Source organism: Engystomops pustulosus, chromosome 4, assembly GCF_040894005.1.
Source record: "Engystomops pustulosus chromosome 4, aEngPut4.maternal, whole genome shotgun sequence".
Lineage (NCBI taxonomy): Eukaryota > Metazoa > Chordata > Amphibia > Anura > Leptodactylidae > Engystomops > Engystomops pustulosus.
In genome coordinates this window covers 107,172,278-107,198,666 of record NC_092414.1, presented here as the reverse complement: position 1 = coordinate 107,198,666, position 26,389 = coordinate 107,172,278, and the positions used below count along the sequence as shown (strand labels likewise).

The 26,389-nt window shown below is 42.6% G+C and overlaps 1 protein-coding gene across 12 annotated transcripts in view; it reads left to right on the top strand.

The window, feature by feature from the left end:
• The first annotated feature begins 694 nt into the window (after nucleotides 1-694).
• Nucleotides 695-26,389, top strand: part of CADPS2 (calcium dependent secretion activator 2) — a 295,527-nt gene continuing 269,832 nt past the window's right edge. For 7 of the 12 annotated variants that reach the window (XM_072147011.1, XM_072147001.1, XM_072147004.1 and 4 more), the window contains exon 1: nucleotides 697-1,149. In XM_072147011.1, the coding sequence (XP_072003112.1) occupies nucleotides 835-1,149 (315 nt within the window). In that variant the 5' untranslated portion in view covers nucleotides 697-834. Of the gene's footprint in view, nucleotides 1,150-26,389 lie in introns of all 12 variants that reach the window. The other 5 variants (XM_072147008.1, XM_072147006.1, XM_072147005.1 and 2 more) reach the window with 2 other exon arrangements.

The following is a 26,389-nucleotide window of genomic DNA, read 5'->3' as shown; positions in this document are numbered from 1 at the left end:
GAAGAGGAGGTGCGCGCTGCACACCCCGCCCCTCTCCATAGGAACATATGGCGTGCGGCGCCGTAACACGGGAAAAGATAGGACATGTCCTATCGTAGTATGGTAGGTATCTGTAATATGGGACTGTAGGAGAATTTTATAGGAGATAGACAGATGTTAGGTAGATTGATGAAAGAAAATAAATATAAAAAAGATGATAAAGATTTATAGATTTAGAAATATAAAGTAGAATATATATCATCACCTGGGAACTCAGCCGAGGGGTATTAAAAGAGCAATACATCCTCTGCCCACAAATGTCCACATACAGGGGGCCTTGGGCAAATGCCCAGTTTTCCGCCCCCTAAGGCTGACCCTGTCTGGCACTGACATCCTCTAAAATCAGAATACCTTGATTGGGGGCTCACATGAATGTGTACCCCGCTGTAGCAAGACCCTCATTCCTATTGTCTCATATGACTTGTGATGACTGTGTAATGTCTTATATTGTCTGTAGTGTGATGCCACCAGTTAGCGCAATGTATGCGCCTAGTGGCAGATGTGCTACTGCGTGTAGAGGACGCCGCTGTGTGCACAGTTGGGAGGAGCGACCTGCAGCCGCGCAACAAGTGCTCCAGCAACAGCAGCGAAACTTGCGAGAGGAGCGGCGCGGCCCCCCCCCCCCCCCCACCACCACACACACAAGGCGGGGCCCCGAGCCTAGACCGCGCCCCCTTCCCTGTGGAAACAGTCCAATGTAACTCAACGTGTCCGGAAAGGTGTGTGCACAGGGAGCAGTGCACTGAGTGCAGGCATCTGAAGGGGAAGTGTCCGCCGGGAGCTGTCACCTGCAGGATGTTGGACCCGTCTTCCAGCGAGGAAGAGTCGGATGAGTTGTTGGAAGAGGAGCGCAGGGATGTGCTGGTGGTGAGCGCCCCGCACCGGACCGTACACCCTGCGCCCCGGGACACTGCTGTGCGCTCCACCCTGGCCAGACCCGCCAGCCCCAGCCCGTCCGTTAGCAGTGAGGGCAGAGAGGAGCAGGAGCGGGCGCACCGGGAAGAGCGGGAGCGCAGGAGCCGGCTGCAGCTCTACGTCTTCGTTATGAGGTGCATCGCCTACCCGTTCAACGCCAAGCAGCCCACAGACATGACCCGGAGGCAGCAGAAGGTGAGCGCCACCTGTTTACCTGGCAGAGCTGGGGCCATGTGGCCTCAACCAGGCTGAGATAAGGGGCACTGGCATGGCAGTACTGGCTAGTGCATGGAGATGAGCTGCTGTAATGCCAGACACAGGTGGATGCCACTTGTTGCTGCATTCAGCCGTCATCCATTCCTGCCCTTTACATGAAGACACAGTCACTTGTGATTCATCAGTAAGGGGCCACCTCTTCTCCTGACCCTGGCAGAAGAAAGTAGAAGATGCAGATAAATGTGGTGTCTCACGTTTCTGCCTATCCTGGAATGTGTATGAAGCTATTGTCTCACCAGTATTCGCTTTACTTTGTTTAGGTATTGCTATTCCTGTCAGGCTAGGGCTACACTTGGACTATTTAGCTATTGCTCTACAGCACCATGCCCAAGGAAAGCAAACTTGTCAACTGCAGCTGTCACTAGATAAAGTTACACTCAATCCACAGTGTAAGGCCAGAAGCGCACGATCCTGGTCCGATCATGACCAATCCATGGCGTGAGTAGACATCATAGTGATATATAATGCAAGGAATTCTCTGTTCAGTGCAGAACAGCAGTACTGAAATCTAATCCCAAGTTCAATGTTGCTGTTTTACATTGAAGAAGAGACTCCTTGCATCATATATCACGACGATGCATGGAATCCTGTCATCCACACTGTGGATGTTTTGTGATTCATCAACCAACCATGGTCCTGTGCTTGTAGCTTAAAGTCTAGGCATCAAAGTCCCTAATGAAAGCCAGTGGTCATTGTTTTTTTTTTGTTATTCCTCTTCGTGGAGTATTGGAAGTTATAAAGTTGTCTATGGGTGAAAATTGTGCCCCTGATTCAACCAGATGGTCTTATATTTATTAGACACAGGATATTAAGCCTATTGGTCATGCTTTCAAGAGTAGAAATATCAGTTGTGTACATCACTGTTACCGGTATTTCCCCTATCATAACTGATAATGTGTCTGGTGGATATTCATAAAAAATCATTGCTATATATCCCCATCATATCCTGCAGCACTTTACAGATCATGGGGAAGTTAGTAAGGGCAACACCAGGAACAAACTTTATTCCCAGTCACATTAAAGGTAAAATAATCTTTACTTAATTCAGTCTTTTGGAAGATCCGCCCAATAATTCTGATGAGAGAGAGGGGCTGGATACCCTTTTATAGGAGAACAACTAATCTGCCACATGATGGGTGCTGTAAATCTCAGTATCATCCACATTTCTCTTACAACAGATTCATTAGTAATTATTGTGTAGCACATAATAGATGAAATACCATAGTGGTGAACAGTGATTAAGGAATATTCACTTGTGGCCTTTAGCTCATCCTCCAGATTTGACATTGCAGCATCAATTATTCATTTTATCTCTCTATGCAGCCTTCAAGGCCAATTCCTTTTCTTGCTCTTTTTCTCTATGCATATAGATCCTTAAAGAAACTTTTTACTGATGTTGAATTGATTTAGAAACAAACTGTTTTGTATGTATTTTGTAATTTAATCAGATGGAAAGGAAACACAGTGACATTTGTTACTATTTGTTGATAAATAGTGACAGAATGAATTGCTGGTTCCTGCTATAGATGTGAGGGATCTCTAGGGGGTCAACAATTACAGTGATGGATACAGTGTCTTTTCCTATTGATCTGTCTGACTGACAGCTATTTGTTTTCGTCATATTCATACCGTATACACTCACCGGCCACTTTATTAGGTACACCATGCTAATAACGGATTGGACCCCCTTTTGCCTTCAGAACTGCCTCAATTCTTCATGGCATAGATTCAACAAGGTGCTGGAAGCATTCCTCAGAGATTTTGGTCCATATTGACATGATGGCATCACACAGTTGCCGCAGATTTGTCGGCTGCACATCCATGATGCGAATCTGCCGTTCCACCAAATCCCAAAGATGCTCTATTGGATTGAGATCTGGTGACTGTGGAGGCCATTTGAGTACAGTGAACTCATTGTCATGTTCAAGAAACCAGTCTGAGATGATTCCAGCTTTATGACATGGCGCGTTATCCTGCTGAAAGTAGCCATCAGATGTTGGGTACATTATGGTCAAAAAGGGATGGACATGGACAGCAACAATACTCAGGTAGGCTGTGGCGTTGCAACGATGCTCTATTGGTACCAAGGGGCCCAAAGAGTGCCAAGAAAATATTCCCCACACCATGACACCACCACCACCAGCCTGAACCATTGATAAAAGGCAGGATGGATCCATGCTTTCATGTTGTTGACGCCAAATTCTGACCCTACCATCCGAATGTCGCAGCAGAAATCGAGACTCATCAGACCAGGCAACGTTTTTCCAATCTTCTACTGTCCAATTTCGATGAGCTTGTGCAAATTGTAGCCTCAGTTTCCTGTTCTTAGCTGAAAGGAGTGGCACCCGGTGTGGTCTTCTGCTGCTGTAGCCCATCTGCCTCAAAGTTTGACGTACTGTGCGTTCAGAGATGCTCTTATGTCTACCTTGGTTGTAACGGGTGGCGATTTGAGTCACTGTTGCCTTCCTATCAGCTCGAACCAGTCTGCCCATTCTCCTCTGACTTCTGGCATCAACAAGGCATTTCCACCCACAGAACTGCCGCTCACTGGATGTTTTTTCTTTTTCGGACCATTCTCTGTAAACCCTAGAGATGGTTGTGTTTGAAAATCCCAGTAGATCAGCAGTTTCTGAAATACTCAGACCAGCCCTTCTGGCACCAACAACCATGCCACGTTCAAAGGCACTCAAATCACCTTACTTCCCCATACTGATGCTCGGTTTGAACTGCAGGAGATTGTTTTGACCATGTCTACATGCCTAAATGCACTGAGTTGCCGCCATGTGATTGGCTGATTAGAAATTAAGTGTTAACGAGCAGTTGGACAGGTGTACCTAATAAAGTGGCCGGTGAGTGTATACTTGAGTATAACCCGAGACCCCTTATTTTACCACAAAAAAGCCGGCCAGCCCCTGGGGTGTATAGCCGGACAGCATCTGCCCCCTCCTCCCCCATTATATGCCTGTAGAAAAAAACACAAAAAGTGTACTCGCCCTCCGACGCCCCCCCCAGCAGGTCCTCTTCCATACATCATGGCTCAGTGTCCCCGCACAGTCCGTCGCAGGCACCATGACGTCAGCCGTTCGCTTGCATCATAGTGTGTGCCGATCCCGGGGCATACACTAGAATATCAGCGTGTATCTAACTTCATGATGCCTAGGACGGACTGCGCGGGGACACGGAGCCATGATGTATGGAAGAGGACCTGCTGGGGGGGCGTTGGAGGTTGAGTACACTTTTTGTGTTTTTTTTCTTGACTCGTGTATAAGCCAGGTTATGGTTTTTAAGCACATTTTTTGTGCGGAAAAACTCTGGTTATACTCGAGTATATACGGTAATTGTGCACCACGTTTGTTTGGTTTATAAAACCTAATACAATAAATTATTTGTTCTGGTCTAAACAAAGAGAGCAAGGTCACTGTTTATGGTTGAAAAATGTATAACTAATTTTCTTTCCGACCTACAAACCAGAGAGCGGAAATTTTGGTTAGTAATGGATTTAATAGATGTTAGGCCAGCGGCACATGTGGTGTTTTGAACCCGTTTTTGGTCCGTTTTTAAGCAGTCCGTTTTTTGAAAATGCACCCGTTTTAGACAGGTTTTACCAATTATCTTAATTACAACGGGTCAAAAATGCATGCGTTTTAACAGACTGCTTAAAAACGGACCAAAAACGCGTGCCGCCGGCCTTAGTAGTGCATCCAATTAAGGTGATTTCCGCCATCTTCTTTTGTAGAGGTAAAAGGTGACAGCGGCAAATAATAACACTACTGACCAAGTATTTCAGTAGCTTAATGCCAAATTCTTGCCTGAAAGCTCCAGTTGTGAAGGTCTACTTTTTCTGATATGCCATCTGAGGCAATATGGAGGGATTTATCATGTCCCAGCACTTGATATCAAGAGGCTCTTGATATCTAGCGCCCAACCATCAGTTCATGCCTTGATACCCTCCCCCTTAGCCGCTAGGCAGATGTGTCTGTGGTGCTTCATCATTGTTTAGTATTGCTCCACACCCTATTAGATGCTTTAGTTTACATCAAAACATTGCACTGAAAATAAAGTGTATTTTTGTGGAACTTGTGAGGAAACCACACATTACTTTTACGAAACTAGGTTGCAAGTCTTTAAAAGAACTAAAGAGTACAGAAGTTAATAGAGATACCAAGATTCGCGGTCACACGTGGAACCTGGTGTCTTGCATTAATACAATATACCAGGAGCTGGTTACTGATTGTATGAGTCTCTCTGAAAACACATATGCGATCAGGTCGAGGGCCTCCCCAGGGTTCAGATGGGGTCAGCAGATTTGGTCCTAGCTAATAAACGTTAGCTTTTATCATGTTCGTAATGTAGTGATTTCCCACTGTATTTAAGATGTACAGGAAAGCAAAAATTTTTAAAAAAGACACGTTTGTTTTTCTCGTCTTCTGAAGATAAATCCGAGTAAACCTTTCCTATTTTAGGTCAATTGGGAGAATTTAAATTATTCATATTTGCCAATGCCAGAATAGTGAGAGGGGTATTTTTATTACTTTTTTCTGTCAAAAGTTTACATATATTTCATTAATATTTGGTACTATTGCCGTTAGGCAACATTTACACAAATGCCGTGGCTATGGAGACCTGGCGGCAGTACATGTACCTCACCGTACATAGTGAAAAGATACTGGGGGGAGGGTCAGGGGCTGGCAGGCTCTATACCGGGCGGAGGGTCAGGGGCTGGCAGGCTCTAGACCGTGGGGGGGAGGGACAGGGGCTGGCAGGCTCTATACCGGGCGGAGGGTCAGGGGCTGGCAGGCTCTATACCGGGCGGAGGGTCAGGGGCTGGCAGGCTCTAGACCGTGGGGGGGAGGGACAGGGGCTGGCAGGCTCTATACCGGGCGGAGGGTCAGGGGCTGGCAGGCTCTAGACCGTGGGGGGGAGGGACAGGGGCTGGCAGGCTCTATACCGTGGGGGGGGGAGGGTCAGGGGCTGGCAGGCTCTATACCGTGGGGGGGGGGTCAGGGGCTGGCAGGCTGTATACCGGGTGGAGGGTCAGGGGCTGGCAGGCTCTATGCCGTGGGGGGGAGGGACAGGGGCTGGCAGGCTCTATGCCGTGGGGGGGGGGAGGGACAGGGGCTGGCAGGCTCTATGCCGTGGGGGGGGGGGAGGGACAGGGGCTGGCAGGCTCTATACCGTGGGGGAGAGGGACAGGGGCTGGCAGGCTCTATACCGTGGGGGGGAGGGACAGGGGCTGGCAGGCTCTATGCCGTGGGGGGGAGGGACAGGGGCTGGCAGGCTCTATATGGTTAAAATTAAGTACCTCGGCTTATACTCCAGTATATACGGTAATTAACATTTAAATGTCACTTGTGCCCAGTTATTACATCTCAACTCTATTTGTGATATGGATATATATTATGTTTGACGGGTACAACATTATCATCTCTTTTAGAGATTACTTGAATTTCATTTTTCACTGCATGAGTAACCTCAGTATTCCTCAGAATTTGTTATTGTTTCATTTCCTTACTCTGATGTGAATCGGAGCTGTCAAAATTAGTGATACTGAATGTCAAGATTGGAACTCGAGTCATAGAATTCTTCTTGTTATTCACAATGCAGCGGCACAATCATTTAGGAATGTTTTCTTGTGCCTTTTTTTTTTAACATTATAGAAGTCTACATTTGTTTATTATTTTGGAGATTTCATCTTGCAAATATCTTGTATTTGCTGTTGTACAAAATGATAAAATAAAGTAGAATTTGCATGTCATTTTATTGAAACCTTCCATTGCACATTAAGGCTACATCCACGCCACATTTTTATGTATACACTCAAGGCAGATAGGCTACTCATATACAGATACATATTCTCTCAGACTCTGTGCTGAGGCCTCTTCATACATACCAAGTGTCTGAAGGGAGGTTCGTTGCTCGCCATGAAGTCATCGGGGAGTGACAATCTGTTTCTATGACAGCCTGGAGCCTGTATGAGATTCCAGGACCTGTCATTAGGCCTGTATTACAGGCCGTGACAAATGGCCTCCAAAACTAGAGGCAACAACAAACAGACTTTGTTGGGTAAAAGTCTTTAGGTGCAGTAAAAAAAAAAAAAAACGGAATAAACCAAAAGTTCCGATCACCCACCTTTTTCTTAGTACTGATATAAAAATTAATTTGAAAAATCATAAACATGTCAGGTGTTGCCATGTACCAAAATGCCGGTCTATCAAAATATAAAAAACTGATATTCCCTCTAGTATACCCGGTAACAGAAAAGAGTGCACAAATGTTCAAAACGCCACTTTTTTGCAAATCTGCAGTACATAAAATTTGTATTGAGAGGTGATCAAAATATCATACTGTCCCAAAAGATGATAGCAATGAAAAAGACATCACATCTCGCTAAAATGCTACCTTACTCCAAAATATGAAAAAGTTATTAGTGAATATGGTAAAAAAGTGTGTGTGTTTGTGTGTATATATATATATATTACTTTTTTACACAAGGTTTCAATTTTTTTTAAATCTAGTAAAAAATTATAAAACCTATATAAATGTGGTAAACTCGTGATCATACTGAGACAAAGAATAAAGGGGAGGTGTGATTTTTTTTTTTTTTTTTTTTTAGTGTACAGAAAAAGCTGTAAAAAGAAAGTCCATAAGAAAATGGCCCAAATGCATTTTTTTATCAATTTCAACGCATTTGGAATTTTTTCCAGCCTACCAGTACACAACATGGAATATTCAATACAGTAACATGGAAGTACAATTTGTAATGCAGAAAACAGCTCTGTATACAAAAACATTAAAAGTTATGGATTTTTGAAAAGGGAAGCAAAAATTGGAAACACAAAAAAGGGGTTAAAGGGGTTAACATTGCAGCTTGTAGCATTTTCTTAATGGGGATGTTTTCCATGGCTTTACTTTTATATATTTTTGTGGGGTTACATAGCCTATATCTTGTATGACTTGCACATTGTAATTGGTTCAGATAACTCGCAGTACTTCTGATGTGTTTACATAAATGTGCATTAGTTCCTTAGTATTGTCATTTGAGTGCTGCCCTGCAGGCATATTGTGTTGGTTTTCATTATTACATTGATGCATTGTTGTCTATTCACTGCCAGTCATCTGAACGAGACAGCAGGTGTATCAACAATATGACAGATGTTAAGGGGGGAAAGTAAAAACTGCCTCACTGCACTTTTTTGTTTATTTCCTTTATTTAAGTGAGAACATTTTTAATTTTCGAATTTAAATGAAAAGTGTACTTTGTTCTTTTATTTAAGTCTAAATTCACATATTTGTTAGGGGCTTCATTACATGTTTCAGGCTCCAGTGATTTTTGCAATTTATGGTTTCAGGGGACAAAATATTCTGAGGATAAAATTAATAGTTTCGGGGTGTGTTGCTCAAGATGACCAGATCCATGTAAACAGAGCTCTTACATAGCTTCCCAGACCTACCTGGCTGCTATTCAGAGTTTGGTGTAGCTGAAGGGTGACAGTGGTTGGGAAAGTGCTCCCGTTTTTACTGACGAGCAAACAGGCTTGTGCTAGCATTCAGTTCTACCGCATTTCTGGTCAGAAGCTCTTTACTTCTTTGATCGGAGCCATTACTCCCCCAGAAGTGTCATGAATGAAAGCGCAGTGTCCCACTGGGCACATGTATCCTAATTCTAGTTGTCCTATATTGCATAATTACCAATTAAAGGGGTCACACACTGTCTTATCCATAGGTGGATCCAAAAGATGTGGCGTGTAATATCCTCAATGCATACCAGATAAAAAATAGGGACTTCTTCTGGCGCAGCCCAAGGAATTATGTCTATACGTAAAGCTCAATCGTGACTCAATTTAATATTATAATCAGGATAAACCACATACAGATAACATCGGACGAATAAAAATGACAACGCGTTTCGCGCCTCAACCGGGCTCTTCGTCGGGACTGTGACCATAGTGTGCTCAAGGCCGCACTAGCCAGCCACTCCAGTATTCTGGGTGCCTCCAGGCCACCAAGAAAAGTCTAGGCCCGGTGGGGGATGTTACACATGTTTCTTTCATGGCCCAGTGTTCTGACATCATACATAAAATCAACTTTTGAAATGAGATGTGAATTGGTTGTGTAAAGTCACAGATGTGGAGAGCTCAGCACTTCATTCAAGCTCTCCCTGCCTCAGAACATCTCCTCTGTTATGACTGACACAATGGGGGATATTTATCATACGCTGGCGCTCGTGATAGCCCCGCCACTGCAAATTCGCTAGCCCCGCTCGTGATAGCCCCGCCGCTGCAAACTCGCAGCCCAATACATCAAGAGGCTTCTGCCTCTTGATGTATCGGGCTGCCAGAAGCGCAGCGTTTAACCTACGCCAGGCAGGGCCTGGCGTAGAAAAAGACGCAGCCGGCGAATTTTCACGTGTGAAAAGTCGCCGGCAGCAGCGAGTGCGCAGGCGCGGGGACAGTAACGGCCCGCGCCGGCCCACTCCCGTCCGGCCACGCCCCCCTTTCACGCCCCTTCACGATCCACTGGCGTGAAGGTGGCGGATTGGGGAGAATAATCGCAAAAGCTAGCAATAATCTAGCATTTGCGATTATTTCAGGGCCTCTGCGCCACTGGCGGTGCGCAGAGGTCCTGATAAATATGCCCCAATGTACCCATCTTTAAGAGAACCCTTTTAGTGATGTACCTTGATGTAGAACTGGCAATTACACCAAAGGGGGTGTTCTAAGGCGGAGAGAGCTTGACTTCTGTGCCAAGTTGAGAGTCCCCGCTAATAATAATAATACCTTTTTATATAGCTCACACAGATTACGCAGTGCTGCACAGAGTTTGCCAAATCAGTCCCAAACCCCAATGGGGCTCACAATCTAATCAACCAACTAGTATGTATTGGAGTGTGGGAGGAAAACGGAGGACCCGGAGGAAACCCCCGCAAAGGGAGAGAGAACATACAAACTCTTTGCAGATGTTGACTTTATACAACCAATTTACATCTCACTTTAAAAATGATTCCACCACACTGGGAATGCAAGAAACATGAAATGGAAGGTATTGGTGGCATTGGCCCATGAAAGAAAAACTAGGTGGAAGGTGTTGCTGGCAGTAATGAAACACATGCAGCCCCCGCCTTCCCTTTGGCTAGGATTCATGGTTGTCCTAGCAGGATCTGTCAATAAATTACTACTGACTACCATTAGCAGTCAGTAGAATTGTAGTATGTTGTATAATGTATAAGACTCCCTAGTGACCAAGTACTCTTCAGCAGTAGTCCTCAACCTTTTTGTATCTGCAACCAATTTTTTTCCAGGGACCATGTTGGTTAACCCACTGAACTTGGTCCTTGTGGGGGGGGGGGGGTAGGGGGGGTTACACCCCACCTCCTTCATAGCATCAGTTGTTTCCTATACCAGTTATGCTCATTGGAGCAGGGGGGCACCAAGAGTTGCCTGTATCCCCTATTGGCCATGTGCATGCCTTTGTCGGAAGCTCTAGGAATCCCTCTGACAGCAGGTCCTGTATGATTCACAGCCCGGTACCTAGCAGTGCAGTCTGGGAGCATGGGGTAGACCAGTCCTTTGTGCGAGTCGTGCTGTCATTGGAGCGCTTAGTGCACACCGCGGCTTGTCACGAGATTGGAGCCACGGAGCAGGAAATTCAAAATTTAAGAGGTCATTGCACATTAGCTTCTGTGCTGTTCATACTCTCGGCCGGACAGGGGATTGTACTTCACTATTCCTGCTGTCTACTTTTAGTATGTTCTCTTTATGTGGATACATATTCCCTGTTTATACTCCTATTATATATATGTCCGTTTTGTTGTGTTCCCACCCCCTGCTTGTTCAGAAGACACAAGCGAGCTAGATCCGATGGAATCTGGCATGGAGGCTCGTACGGTATGGCTCACAGGGTTATCTTATTTATTAGCCGGTGAGTATGGCCTGTCCCTGCGTTTATAATGGGTATTGATTTATCCCCCTCTGTCTTTATTCTAGAGTGAGAATACTCCAGCTAGAAAGGCTCTAGGAAAAGTGTAGAGTTTGTGCAGACAGGTTGCCGTCTTCCTATGACAAACCCACTTGTGAGGCATGCATTCAGGAAATAGTCGCCCAGGAGTCCTTCTTACTATTACAGAATATGATAGTAGGAGGTTCGCGCATCTCTTAATGCGAGAAAGCCTTCTAGTACTGTAGATCTAATTCCCCAGGCCCGTCAATGGTCTATGTTTCTGGGAGAGTGTTGTTTCCACTGGAAGACACAGATCATTTGATTTAATTAATTGGGGCAACCATGGAAATTGAGAAACATAAAGAACATCGATCTGTCCAAGATTTTGGGGGTGGAAGGGGGTTCCAAAACATAAAAATGTCTCGTCTCTGATAGAGACTGAGTGGAAAAAAGCAGAGAAGAAAGGTTTCATTCCTCGAGCAGTAAAGAGGAAGTTTCCTTTCAATGTAAAATCAGCCTTTAAACACAATATTGCGGCTACCTCTACGGCAAGATCCCTTTTTTGTGGTTATCTCAACTGGAAGAGAAAATTAAGCAAGGCATTCCTAGGGACAAATTGTTGGCAGATGTTACCTCTTTTTTTAAAAAGCTTCCGCTTTTTTGGTGGATGCATCAGTAGATGCATTGAGATTATCAGCCAGATCTTCTGCTCTTGCAAACTTATCTGGCTATAACCTGGAGCGGTTATGTAACATCCAAGAATCGCTTATGTGCACTCCCCAGTGAAGGGATTATTTGGCTCTATATAAGATAAAATTTTGACAACCTCAGACAAAAAGATGGTGTTCCACGCCAGAAAGGCACCTAGAAGTACTCCCGTTCGGCCTCAGAGAAGGTTTGTACAGAACCAAAGATCTAGGGATAGGAGAGAAAGTGGATGGAAATCATCTAGAAGACCAAAGGTCTTTTATGTTCAATGACTCTCCTGACCCTGCTAAGAAGACTGGCTAATAGTCGTACCAGGCTCTGGTAGGGGGTAGACTCGCTCATTAAGGATGGGCTAAAGCTGCCTTTTTTGTCTCCACCTCCACATAGGTTTAAAGTAACTTTTATTCCCAAGCACAAGAGGCCTTTGAACGGGAAGTCAACCTCCTATTACAAAAGGCGAATCTTCTTAAAGTACTAGTTCAAGAGGAAAAATTAGGGTTTTATAAATTTTTGTTACTAGAAAAATTTAAGATTAAGACAATTAGATCCACAGTAATTTAGCTTTTTTCAGGATGCTTCATGGTGTCAATATATTTATCGGATGTATATTACCATATTCCAATTCATCCCTCCTTTCAGAGGTATTTAAGGGTGGCAGTATTGTTAGATGGCACGCTAACACACTTCCAATTTAGAGCTATGCCTTTTGGGGTTGCAATCGCACCAAGAGTCTTTACAAAATTAATAGCTTAAATGGCTTTGTTTATACGTTTGCAGGACAGCATTTTCATCCCTTATTTAGATGATTTTTTTTGTTGGTGGGTGGTTCTAAAGAAGTGATATTATCCCAATTAATAAGAGTATAGGGGATCCTACAAAAATTTGGGTGCTTGCTAAACTTGAAAAAATCATCTCTGGTGCCTTCCCAAACAAAACTTTTTTTTTTAGACCTTTATCTGGATTCTATCCAGCAAAAAATGTTTTCTTCCTCAGAAGCTCCAAAAGCTTCACTGAGCAGTCCAGAGCTTGTTTCATAGTAAGCTACCCTCTATACGTAATATAATAACAGTGTTGGGCCTCTTTACCTCAGCAATCCTGGCGGTCCCATCGACGTCTTTAGCTCAATATGTTAAGGTGCTGAGATGGAAGCGACCATGGCTTAGATAAGAAAATTGGGATCCAGTAGAAGTTTGTCAGTCTCTGGAATATTGGTTAATCCATATAAATCTCTGTAGAAGTTTAGCCTGAAAATGGGACAACTGCATAATTTTAACTACTAATGCTACCGCATGGGGATGGGGCGCTCATATTAATGATGAAGTATTTCAGGGTTCATGGCCTAACGCTATGGTTGGTAGATTCTTAAACTTCAGAGTTAGCAGCAGTACAAGAAGCTTTGAAAGTAGCCTTTCTTATTTATCCCGGTCTAATATAAAAATACTTCTGTAGCATACCTTAATCACCAAGGAGGTACTAAGAGTCCAGAATTAATGTTTATAACATTTAGCATCTTCTACCTAGCAAAGAGACATCTGAACTCCATTTAAGTTGTGCATATAAAAGGGCCGGAAAACAAACTGGCCAACTTCCTAAGTTGGACCAAGTTGAAGTGGGGGGAATGACTCAACAAAGATATTTTTCAAAAAATGACCATACTTTGGGACTTTACACAACACTTTACACAACACTCAAGTCCCAAAGTTTTGCTCTCTAAACCATCAGGATGGGCCTTGGGGGCTGGATGCTCTTTCAGTAAAGTGGAAGTTCAATCTAGCATATACCTTTTCCCCTCTAGTATTGTTGCATAGAGTGTTAAGGAAGATCAAGCAGGATCAGGCCATGGTGATCCTGATGGCTCCATTCTGGCCAAGGAGAGCTTGGTTTTCAGTCCTCAGAGAACTGTCAATAGTAGTTCCTTGGATCCTTCCAGATATTCCAGAACTCCTACCCAGGGCCTAGTCTTTCATCCACGGTCAAATATTTCTAAGGTGTTAGATTTCTTACAGAAATGGCTGGATAAGGGGCTAAAACTAGATACCCTTGAGGTTCAGGTTTCTGCTTTGGCTTTATTGTTTGAATTCTCTTAGATTCTTTAAAGAGTTTCTCGTACCCACCCTACACCAATGGATACGATTCCTTCTTGGGATTCTTTGTTCTTATTAAATGCATTTACAAAACATCCTTTTGAACCAATTCGGGAGATCCCTATTAAGACTCTGACATTAAAGATAGTGCTGTTGGTGGCAGTAACCACAGCAAGACAAATAGGTGAATTGTCAGCCTTTTCTTGCAAACCGCCATACACAAAAATTCTGTAAGGCAGTGTCATACTCCTCACAGATCCTGCCTTCCTCCCTAAAGTGGTATCAGATTCCCATTGATCACAGGAAATAATTCTGCCCTCCTTTTGTACTAATCAGATAAAGAAAGGAAGTTTTAGCATCTTGACTTTAGAAGAGCATTGTTTGGAGTATCTAGACAGAACAGCCTCCTGGAGAAAGTCTGTTTTTCTCTCAAAATAAAGAAATTGTCTAAGGCAAAAAAGCCTTGTCGGGGAGTATAGCTAGGTAGATTAGATCGACCATTTCCTTAGCTAATTCTACAGCTAATATACCGCTACACTCAAATCTTAGGGCCCACTCCACTAGAGCAATATCTACCTCCTGGGCATAATTTTGAGAAGTATCAATAGATAAGATCTGTAAAGCTACTACTTGGTCTTCTCCCCATACTTTTTCCGATACTATAGTTTGTTGGGGGAGCATGGGACCTTTCTTTTGGGGGTGTTCCTATATTGACTCAAGTATAAGCCTAAGGTGGGAAATGCAGCCACTACCCGCTAATGAAATGTCCACAGCAGAGCCGCCCCCCTTCGCTAATGAAATGTCCACAGCAGAGCTGCCCCCCTTCACTAATGAAATGTCGCTAATTTATAGGTTATTTGACAGTGAACAGCATAGCGTTTTAAAATTGCATCCTGGAAAATGTAAGCAGCCTTAATTGGTAAAGTCTCCTTAAGGACAGATCTCATCTCCCAACATTTTCAGTCAAGGAGGCGGGAGTGCTCTTGGATCCAGTCAAGCTCCCCAACCTCCTCATCACCGCTCAGCTTTGGACCCCCGCCACTTCTAAGGTACTATTTATGAAGCCTATTGAATTGTTTTATCAAAAAGTTATAGTATAGTGTTTTTACTTCTTTCAGCAAACAATTATTTACATATTTAATTCTAAATGGCGTACTCCATATTTAAAAAGTGGATGACAAAATACACTCACCGGCCACTTTATTAGGTACACCATGCTAGTAACGGGTTGGACCCCCTTTTGCCTTCAGAACTGCCTCAATTCTTCGTGGCATAGATTCAACAAGGTGCTGGAAGCATTCCTCAGGGATTTTGGTCCATATTGACATGATGGCATCACACAGTTGCCGCAGATTTGTCGGCTGCACATCCATGATGCGAATCTCCCGTTCCACCACATCCCAAAGATGCTCTATTGGATTGAGATCTGGTGACTGTGGAGGCCATTTGGGTACAGTGAACTCATTGTCATGTTCAAGAAACCAGTCTGAGATGATTCCAGCTTTATGACATGGCGCATTATCCTGCTGTAAGTAGCCATCAGATGTTGGGTACATTGTGGTCATAAAGGGATGGACATGGTCAGCAGGTTAGCAACAATACTCAGATAGGTTGTGGCATTGCAGCGATGCTCAATTGGTACCAAGGGGCCCAAAGAGTGCCAAGAAAATATTCCCCACACCATGACACCACCACCACCAGCCCGAACCGTTGATACAAGGCAGGATGGATCCATGCTTTCATGTTGTTGACACCAAATTCTGACCCTACCATCCGAATGTCACAGCAGAAATCGAGACTCATCAGACCAGGCAACGTTTTTCCAATCTTCTACTGTCCAATTTTGATGAGCTTGTGCAAATAGTAGCCTCGGTTTCCTGTTCTTAGCTGAAAGGAGTGGCACCCGGTGTGGTCTTCTGCTGCTGTAGCCCATCTGCCTCAAAGTTTGACGTACTGTGCGTTCAGAGATGCTCTTCTGCCTACCTTGGTTGTAATGGGTGGCAATTTGAGTCACTGTTGCCTTTCTATCAGCTCGAACCAGTCTGCCCATTCTCCTCTGACCTCTGGCATCAACAAGGCATTTCCGCCCACAGAACTGCCGCTCACTGGATGTTTTTTCTTTTTCGGACCATTCTCTCTAAACCCTAGAGACGGTAGTGCGTGAAAATCCCAATAGATCAGCAGTTTCTGAAATACTCAGACCAGCCCTTCTGGCACCAACAACCATGCCAAGTTCAAAGGCACTCAAATCACCTTTCTTCCCCATACTGATGCTCTGTTTGAACTGCAGGAGATTGTCTTGACCATGCCTAAATGCACTGAGTTGCCGCCATGTGATTGGCTGATTAGAAATTAAGTGTTAACGAGCAGTTGGACAGGTGTACCTAATAAAGTGGCCGGTAAGTATAGACTTGGTTAGTATGAAAAACACCTACACAATCTCACTTCATTATGATGTGATATCTAAGGGAATACATTGTTTGGCTTAAACTTACACCGAATTTAGCAACATCGGGCAGTGTGATAGCATAAATAGCAAAGCATAAAATATTAAATTTTTCATGTGATATGTTTCTTGTTAACCAATGGTTCTGGCAGTGTTTGCTGGGGCTACTGTGTATATATTCTGTGAATACTTTCCATGCATCGCTACTAAAAAGAGGGCAAATGTAGAGGGAACTTAATTTACAAGACCATATGCTTAGTTTAGATGTGACCTAATAAACTAGGTGTGATAATAGGGAAAAAGGGAGACACGTGGCGCCTAATGATAGACTGTCTGGTTGTATTGCAAGTAGAGGGATCTATAGTCTTAGAAAAGAGGGTGTAGGGAGAAACTGAAGTATGGTGGGCTGCAGCGTACCCTGTGGCACACAGGAAATCCTGTGATCCAATACAAAGTAGGAAGGGAGACAATTTTGTCAAAAAACACAGGTTAGTGTGTGCGCACTGCCCCTATGACTAGAATGGCGAGGTGGACTCTAAATAGTAGAAAGTATTTTATTATTTTTTCAATAGCGCTATTGAAAAAATAATAAAATACTTTCTACTATTTAGAGTCCACCTCTTCATTCTAGTCATAGGGGCAGTGCGCACACACTAACCTGTGTTTTTTGACAAAATTGTCTCCCTTCCTACTAATAAACTAGGGGCTGCATTCAAAGTTAAAGCATATCTCCCCTTTCAGTAGTCAAGTGTACCTATGAAAGGATACTTCTGATACTTCTGATACTTCTGATATATCTCCCATTTCAGTAGTCAAGTGTACCTATGAAAGGATACTTCTGATACTTCTGATACTTCTGATACTTCTGATCCGATCCACTTCTAATGTTGGTGGGTGGAGACCTAACTTTTCCACCTCCATAACCCCTTTCCATAGATCTCTATGAACGCTCTATGCCCATCAGTGTGCCCACATTAGAGTAGTACAGAATACACCGGACAGTTTGCTGTGGCAAATTATTCACTGTGTCTGGCGGATGATAAATCTGACACCGTTTAAGACCGTCAAGTCATATGTTGGTCTATTAGTTTATCTACTTTAGTGATCTGTTCAGGTTATCAACATAAGTTTCTGGAAATTTTGTCTAGTTATTGGCCAGAGCAATTTTTACAATTTTGAATAGGGTTGCACAATGTATGATACGTGTGCGATACTTTCAAAGTCAGAACGGTTCAATACTGGGTTTCTATGATTTGCTGTACTTTATGACTTCGACTGTTATACGGACTCCTAGTAGCTGTCTGCTGTATGTGATAAAAACATCTGCCAAACACACATAAAACCAGAGGGCAACAGTATAATATAATATTTGTCATTCTAAAAACTTATGGCCATGACCGTACCTTCTCTCCTCTAATAATGTAGAAGTGAGCTGAGTCTGCATCAGGGAGGGAGGAGAGCTAGGAGAGAAGCCTGTACTATGCATGTATGAAAAGCTTTTGAAAGGTACTGTCCATTTGCCATATTTTTTTTGTACTATAAGACACACCCCAGATTTGGACACCAAAAAATATATATTTGATATATCCGCTCACTCACATTTGTATGTACAGGCGGTCCCCTACTTAAAAACACCTGACTTACATACGACCCCTAGTTACAAACGGACCTCTGGATGTTGACAATTTACTGTACTTTAGTCCTAGGCTACAATAATCAGCTGTAACAGTTATCACAGGTGTCTGTAATGAAGCTTTATTGTTAATCCTGGTTCTAATAACAATCCAACATTTTAAAAATCCAATTGTCACAGAGACCAAAAAGAATTTGGCTGGAGTTTACAATGATAAAATATATAGTTCCGACTTACATACAAATTCAACTTAAGAACAAACCTACAGACCCTATCTTGTATGTAACCCGGGGACTGCCTGTAGTCACCAAAATGGTAGCAATGAAAAGTCTGCCTCCCCCCGCCCCGCAAAATTGACACCTTACACCCATCAGTACACTGAAATAGTAAAAAAAAATATTGGTAACAATATATTGGTAGCAATTTGCAAAACATAATAAAACGTATAAATCATATAAATATACAAACATATAAATCAATTTGATATTTCCAGCATGGCATAGAATATTAAATATTGATACTGTACGTGGAAGTACAGAGCGGAATGGAAAAAAAAGAAAATAGAATTTCTGAAGGTTGGGAGAAAAAAATCTGAAGCCCAAGAACAAAAATGGGCATTGGGAAGAGGTTAAAGTTTGGGGATCCAAGCACTGCTTTTCTGGCCCGTTTACAGTATGTAAATTTAATATATCCATACTGTATTTATTTTGAAGGAGTGGCGTACATGTTTCATGGGTATTCTGCCTTTCAGCGCTATTAACTTTAGAGGAGGGAAGCAGATTCTGCAAATAGAACTACTGTACAAATTGACATACTTATGAAAACAGAGTTTTATTGTCTTCTGATTTCAGAGGTAAAAACAAAAAATACTCACTGGAGGAAAAGTTTACTAACATAAAAAGGGAATGCATCAAATTTGTGAATATAAGTACAAATGTCTTGTAGCTTTCTGCATTTACAATGCTATAAACAGTAAAATCTTTATTTTAATTATTCAAACACCAGTCTGTAGTCAAGTACAGCAAGGAAAGTCTGTTCAGTACAAGAAATTTACCTAAGTTTGAAAAGGCAGACATGCCCATTTTATCAGGCCAATGTGTGCAAATATACAATTAATAATATTGAAATCTGTTTTATGTAAAAAAAAATATTATTATTGTCTATCAGTTTTTGCATGTGAATTGTGACCTATATATCTCCAAGAGGGTTGTTTTACATTATCCCCCAAAAGAACTCCATGTAAATGTCCATCTTAGATTAATCAAATCACCAACTCTGTTTAGTTGATGGCTAGGAAAAGTCATTTCAGTGCAAGGTTTATTCAGATGAACATATTTAAGAGTGCTATAGCAGATCCTTTGTACCTTTTTACAATTGCATTAAATAACAAAGAGCTACCTGGTTTTTGTTAACTTTTGACAGATGTGGGTGGGTGTCGTGGTAGTATATATATATATTTTTTAAAAAATATGGTTGTGTATTTGTTTGTATTTTATATTGCTGAAGCGAAAAAAATTAGCTTTAGCAACTTAATAAAGTTTTTATCTATAAAAATTGATGTTGGTCTTATAAATGTCTATACTATATAATGGCCACCAGCAGAGCCAAAATCGCCACAGAAATGGTACGCATATCCATACATTATACAATGATCTATCAGCTCTAGGCTACATTAACAAAACAAACTAATGGGTGCAGCATCACATGGCATCCACCGCCGCTGAAACACAACACCAGCAGGGACCAAGACCCAGCAGCCCCCCAGCACCCATGCTGGCAGGTTAAGCCCCCCATGGCTCTGATTCCCTGGGTACCCTCCAGCACCATTCCACAGAGACCGCAGAGGCCATGCAGTACTGCTCCTTGTGAACCTTCCATGAGGTCTCAGAAACTAATTGGGAGCAAGTAGGAGGCCACTACAAAATAAAAACACCTGGGCTAAATGGGGTAGAGTGCTGGTGCCAGGATAAAACAAAATAAGTAAGGGGACAGAATTCAAATTATCCTAATTTGGAGAGAGAAAGATATGGACCATACATCTCCACATGACGTGTGGATATGGGATGGACCCTGACTTTATTTTAAAACAACTTAGACAAGAGAAAAACACGATGTCTGGAAAAAAATACACAAACCCATAATTTAATGAGTCAAAATGGCCACTGCTTTATTTGAATCACTGGAATAAAACAATCAGAGGAGGAGTCAGGTGACATGTTAGGGGTGGGATTCAACAATACCCATATCTACAGCTGCCTGACATACAGCAATAAAGGGGGCGGCATGCTCTCGCTTGCCATTCTAGCAGAGCCGGTACACTTTATGTAGGCACCAATGACCCTAGTGAAGATTATCCCTTGTGTACTTCACCACCGTGCCCGCCCCTGGCTGCTTTTACCATTAACAGACCCTTGAGGCTGGCCACTTCCAAAGCTCAGCCTTTTCATCACCTTAAGGTTTTACATCCTCTCTAAGTTAAATTAGTCCACCAATAAATTGCCTGCACCTTCTACCTGACTCTTCCACCACCACTAAGAGGCCATTTGACACCTTAAATGGACTCAACCACCACCAAACAACAAAATCCCATCCATGGGAATGCAATGGGTTAAGTAAGAAAGTGTTGAGAAAAATACCAACAGAACCCACTTGCACAAACTGATAAAGACATTGTAAAACTCCAAACTATATTCTGAAAAGACTAGGTACTAGACACCAAAAGCGTTGATGTACATGGTGGGGAGATCTGTTACTGTATCTCAATTAACTTTTTTGCCCCTGCATGCAGGCCTGTGTATTACATTACAAAACATGCATTGCCGTTATTCTAAAACAACAAAGTATTGTACCTCGTATCTAGAGAACCACTAGTCATACTTGAAAAAATGTATTATGTACCAATACGATTGACAGAACAGACATAAAGAGCATAGGTAAAGAAGACGAAAGTTTACTTCTGTAACTCAGCTAATGCCTAGGTAAGAGGGGGACAACCACCCTACATGGCATAGCATATACACTGCCACAATATATCCTCTGCCACCCGCCACTTTTCCAAGATGCTGTTTGAGTCTCTTTCAGTCTTTGTTCTCAGTACTAGAACATAGTGAGCTGAGCCGAGATATATTCATCTCAAGACGTATAGCAAACCAATTGAAAATTTATTTTGTAGTTGCCATAGCACCAGTACCATCTTGCTCCTGATCCTTTAAGGTGCAATGTCCACCATCATATAACTCTTACATATCTTGCTTCCCAGGGATTACCCTTAGAGAAGGCCATCATTTTGATACATTTACATCAAATTTAATAATTGTTGATTATTAATTATTATCAATTGTCTTGTTATTTGCTAATGGATAGCCGAGTTCCTGACAATAACCAAAATTATATATATGGGAAATTTACACTTGCATCCAGTATTCCATCTCCATAAAACAGGATCACGCTCGGCGTGCAGCTCAAACCTGGCTCCACAAGCCGCATACTTCCTGGCAGGTGGAGGAAAAATTTGGCTTCTCAGGGACTGCCCCTTAGAGAAGTGTATATATGTCTCCACATCTAATCCGCTAGCCACAAACCTCCTAGTGGCATAACGAGATGTGGCAAACCAAACCAAAACCATCTTCTCAGGGACCGCCGGTTAGAGAAGTGTATATATGTCTCCACATATATACAATGCACGCACAGCGTACATAACCAACACTCTAGTGATCCACTAGCAGCTATCCACCTAGCTAGTGGCTCTTCTAAGGGACCGCCCCTTAGAGAAGTGCATATATGTCTCCACATATAATCCACTAGTCGCCAATCTCCAAGCTAGTGGTGTAACCAGGTGTGGAAAACTTGTCTCACATAAAACATAATTACGCGCATAGTGCGGGAGAGCCACATCCCCAGCTCCACATAGGCGCCAACCTCCTAGCTAAGTGGCAAAAGAAGATGTGGCCCTAGACCAACCAACTGGAGACAGTAAAATCAACCACACATTATTAAACATACTAAGGACCTGGATATATAGGATCCATTTTTCTTACAGAATTAGGTGCAGCAGTAACACTGACCATCTGTCTGGCTAATTCTCCAGCCATTTCATGGGGATAAATGTAATATCATATTACAATGCTTCTTCACCATTATAGTCTGAGGCGGTATGTAACCCCCTCAGTATTGTACCATCCACCACCACTCATGTATTTTAGAGTGTGTGTGTGTGTATATATATATATATATATATATATGACACAGGCTGGTGCCATAATTACAATGAAGCAGTGAGATGGAAGCCATGTACACTGCACCAGGCACATAAGCATCTGAATGCAGCATGTGGTGATTATAAAGCAATGACCTGGGATGGGCTACTATAGAATCCGTATGTATGTCAGTGACATGGAGGTTTTATTCCGATAACTAAACTCCCCATATCCAGCCACTACAATTACTCTGTACAGGTCAATGCTGGGCGATATAGACCAGGAATGTGGGGGACCCGCACCTTTCATGGTCAGTAAATCGCAGTAAGTTGTAGGGCACCTAGACTATAGCGAGCTGGGTGAGATTATAAGAGACTAGTAATAGTGCAGCCTCCATCTTTGATCCTGTACCTGTGATTTCTATGGCAGCTCTTCTCTCCCTAGTGTATAATATCTCTGACCTTCCTATAACAAGCACTATTGGTGGACATCTGCCCTCAGTCTCTATCCAAAAGGACATGCTTTGCCATATCTGTGCCACGAGTATTGGTACTAAAATAACCATGTGTACCTGAAGGTACAAATGTAACATTCAACAGTATACAAGAGGTAATTACCCTCATGTAAATTAGTGATATACGCATTGAGTGAGGTAAGTACACCCTCATAACTCAGCCTCATGTAAATCGGTGTTATGTACAGTGTGTGTGGTAAGTACACCTTCATATAAATTAGTGATATGTACAGCTTGTGAGGAAAGGACACCCTCATGTAAATCGGTGATACGTGAAGTTTGTGGATTAAGTACACCCTAATATAAATCAGTGATATGTACAGTGTGTGAGGTAGGTACACCCTCATATCAATCACTGATACGTACAGTGTGTGAGGTAAGTATACCCTCTTATAAATCAGTGATAAGTACTGAGTGTGAGGTAGGTACATTCTCATATAAATCAGTGATATGCAAAATGTGTGAGGTACGTACACCCTAATATCAATCAGTGATATGTACAGTATATGAGGGTGTACTTACCTCATACAAGTCAGTGATTAGTACAGTGTTTGAGGTACCTACCCCTCATATACATTAGTGTGATATGCAGTATGTTAAGCAATAAGCTCACATATCAGCCATGTATGTAGTATGTGAGGTGACCTGGAGCAGATACATGGTTAGTTATCTCCCTATATACAGTGCTGTATACACTGAGGTTACCTGCTACCATATACATAAGTGTCTGTCTGTACTAATCATGGAGCATCTCCAGCACATATGAGGAGCAGGAAAATGAGGACACATGGACTCCCATCATGCCATAGCTGCCATGTGTAAAATAGCTGGGAGCAGATACATGAGGAGACCTGAACTATAATGTCCACATTAAACTGGTAAATAAATGAAGCATATAGCATAAAGCAGCCATATCTATAGTGTGTGAGGTACAATGTTATAGATATCACAGCCATCACTGCAGGGTATTAGAACGATAGGACACATGGCTGAGGAAACATGGCAGCTTCTTACAGTTACTTCCCTGTAACATTAACCAGTCAGATCTACAGTGTGTGAGGTATAAGTTCACAGATATCAAAGCCATAGCTTGCCGTGTGTAAGATGGCTGGGAGCAGGTACATATGGAGACATGAACTCCTGTGGTAAAAATCCTCTCCTATATGATGTGGAAGCTGAGTCTACACTAGTACATGATGTGTGAGGTGAATGTGATGACAGCAGAGAGATTTAACATGGGAACCCCAGTGTTATACTTGCTGAGTCTGTCAGACATGTTTCTTACTGTTCTTCTAGGGAGAGAAAGAGCAATATAGGACAGCAAGTGACATCTACTCCTGAGCCCTGGCCTTCTTACATCACTACACTATATACCACCTACTCTGTTCTCTTACATTACTACACTATACACCACCTACTCTGTTCTTTTAACAAGGACCACCATCTTACCTCAATACTAATACTTGAAATTCAGGCGTTATAGGTCCAACCTTTACCACCGTCATGTTCCCCCTTCACCTATGGCTCCGGAGTTGCATTCTACAAGGATCTATTGCCACTAGACAACATTAACAAAACAACTCAAAGTTCTAAGTTACAATTTTTTTCAAATGGCATCGGCAAACTTACCATTTCACAGAGACCTTATTTTAGTGGTCCATAAACTAGTGGGTTTGGCATGACATGGCATCCATAATATTACTACTACTACTTACTACCTTTTACTTTCTCTTTAGGGAGTCACACACAGTTAACGTCTCTCTGTCTCTGTCTCTGTCTGTCTCTCTGTCTCTCTGTCTCTCTGTCTCTCTGTCTCTCTCTGTCTCTCTCTCTCTCTGTCTCTCTCTCTCTGTCTCTCTCTCTCTCTCTCTCTCTCTCTCTCTCTCTCTCTCTGAACTCTGTTGTCTCCCCTCTCAGGAATTCTCTTCAGCAAGTTACACGCAGCCAGCATCTACTTCAACTCCCTCATCCCCCCCCCCTTCAGTAGTTCTCTTCAGCAAGGGTCTCTCTCAGCTTCATCTCTCCCTCAGTAATTCTCTTCAGCAAGTCATACACAGCCAGCGTGTCTCTCTCCACTTCCTCTTTCCCCCAGAATACTCTTCAGCGAGTCGCACACAGCTGACATTACTCTCCGCAATTTCCCACACAGTAATATCTCCTAAATTACTTAGTAACTCACTTTTTTATAGGCATGCTTCCATTTTTTATTGTTCAGAGGTGTATAGCTTTTGCAGCACATTTTTCTTTTTTGCAAAGGTTTAAAAGGAGAAATGACACACCAAAGTTTATGTTCAGCACTGAACAAAGAAATGCTCCACATGTGTATATAAACTTCTGAATGAGGCAGATGGCAGAACAATCTCTAAGGGACAGAACTTGCTGGTGTACTTTTCATAGGACTTTGGGGGATGCATTTGGAGGGCCAGAACAGTGGAAACTACAAACAAGTTTTAGTGGAGCTGTGATAAAATAGACCTCTGACAAGTACTTGCTACTCTTGGTTACTCTCCTCCTCTACTCTGCATCCTGACCTTGACACATACAACCAGAGGCAGTGAGAACTCCACAGCTGCACTCGGCGCTACCTAGCCTTCTAGCGCATCCATCAGTTATGCTACATCAGTTATCGAAGAGCTCATTTAACTGTCAGCAGAATGCAGACTGCAACTCATGGCTTGACAGGCTGCAAGTGGCCTGTTGGCACGGCTTGTGCACCCCTGAGTCCCTTTAAGTTGAGATTAATGTGTGCTGCACTTTGTGTACATTCTCAGGAGTGAAGCTCCTCTGCTAAAGAATAGATAAATGAGGCAATGGGAAGGAATGCCTGCATATATCTTTATGTTCTGTGCAGTCTGAGTTGTAGTCAAAGTTTAAGAAATTGAGAAGTCTAGTCAGAGGTTTGGCTAGCTGACTCCACAACCCTGATGGTGAGCTCAATTGAACTTGCTGTCTCAACCTGTAGACCTAAGAGGGTATTGAAGATACCTGTGAGCATCGGGATCAGATCAGAAGCATGTGTTGCTATAGGAAGTCCGCTCAACCAGATTTCATTTTCCCCAGTAGGTTCATTTTTAATTTTTCCCAAATACAACATTGCTCTATATGTGGTATTAAACGGATCCATGGGCACACAGAGGGCTTTAGAAGGGAAAGAGTTCTTTTCAACTTTTTAAGGGTAGAATTTTTGTAATACTTTTTCAGGTTACTGTTGATGTACAGTGTTTACAGAGCCCCTGAGAATGCTGAACAGTGGAGGCCTCTAACAGCTGTATAGAGAGTATTTTGAACCCACAGATATAGTGAAATTTGAGAAAAGGAAATGCTCCACATGACATTAGAAACTGCCATAGGGCCTTCAGGGCTTGAAACGAAAAGAGTGCTAGTAGCCTTTTGAGGGCAAATGTAACCAAAATAATTTTCAGTTACCTTGATGCATTTGGAAAACCACTAAAGTACCATGGAATAAGTGACCCTGTTTTGGAAACAACAACCTTTACTGAATTAGCATTTTGAGCCAACAGATGTTATTTAAGAAAGTTTTAAGGTTGGCCTGTAAAAATGAGAATTTTTTTCTTTTTACAATAAAATGTTTTAAATTTGTCATTTTCACAAGGGGTTAAATGAAGAAATGCACGTTACAGT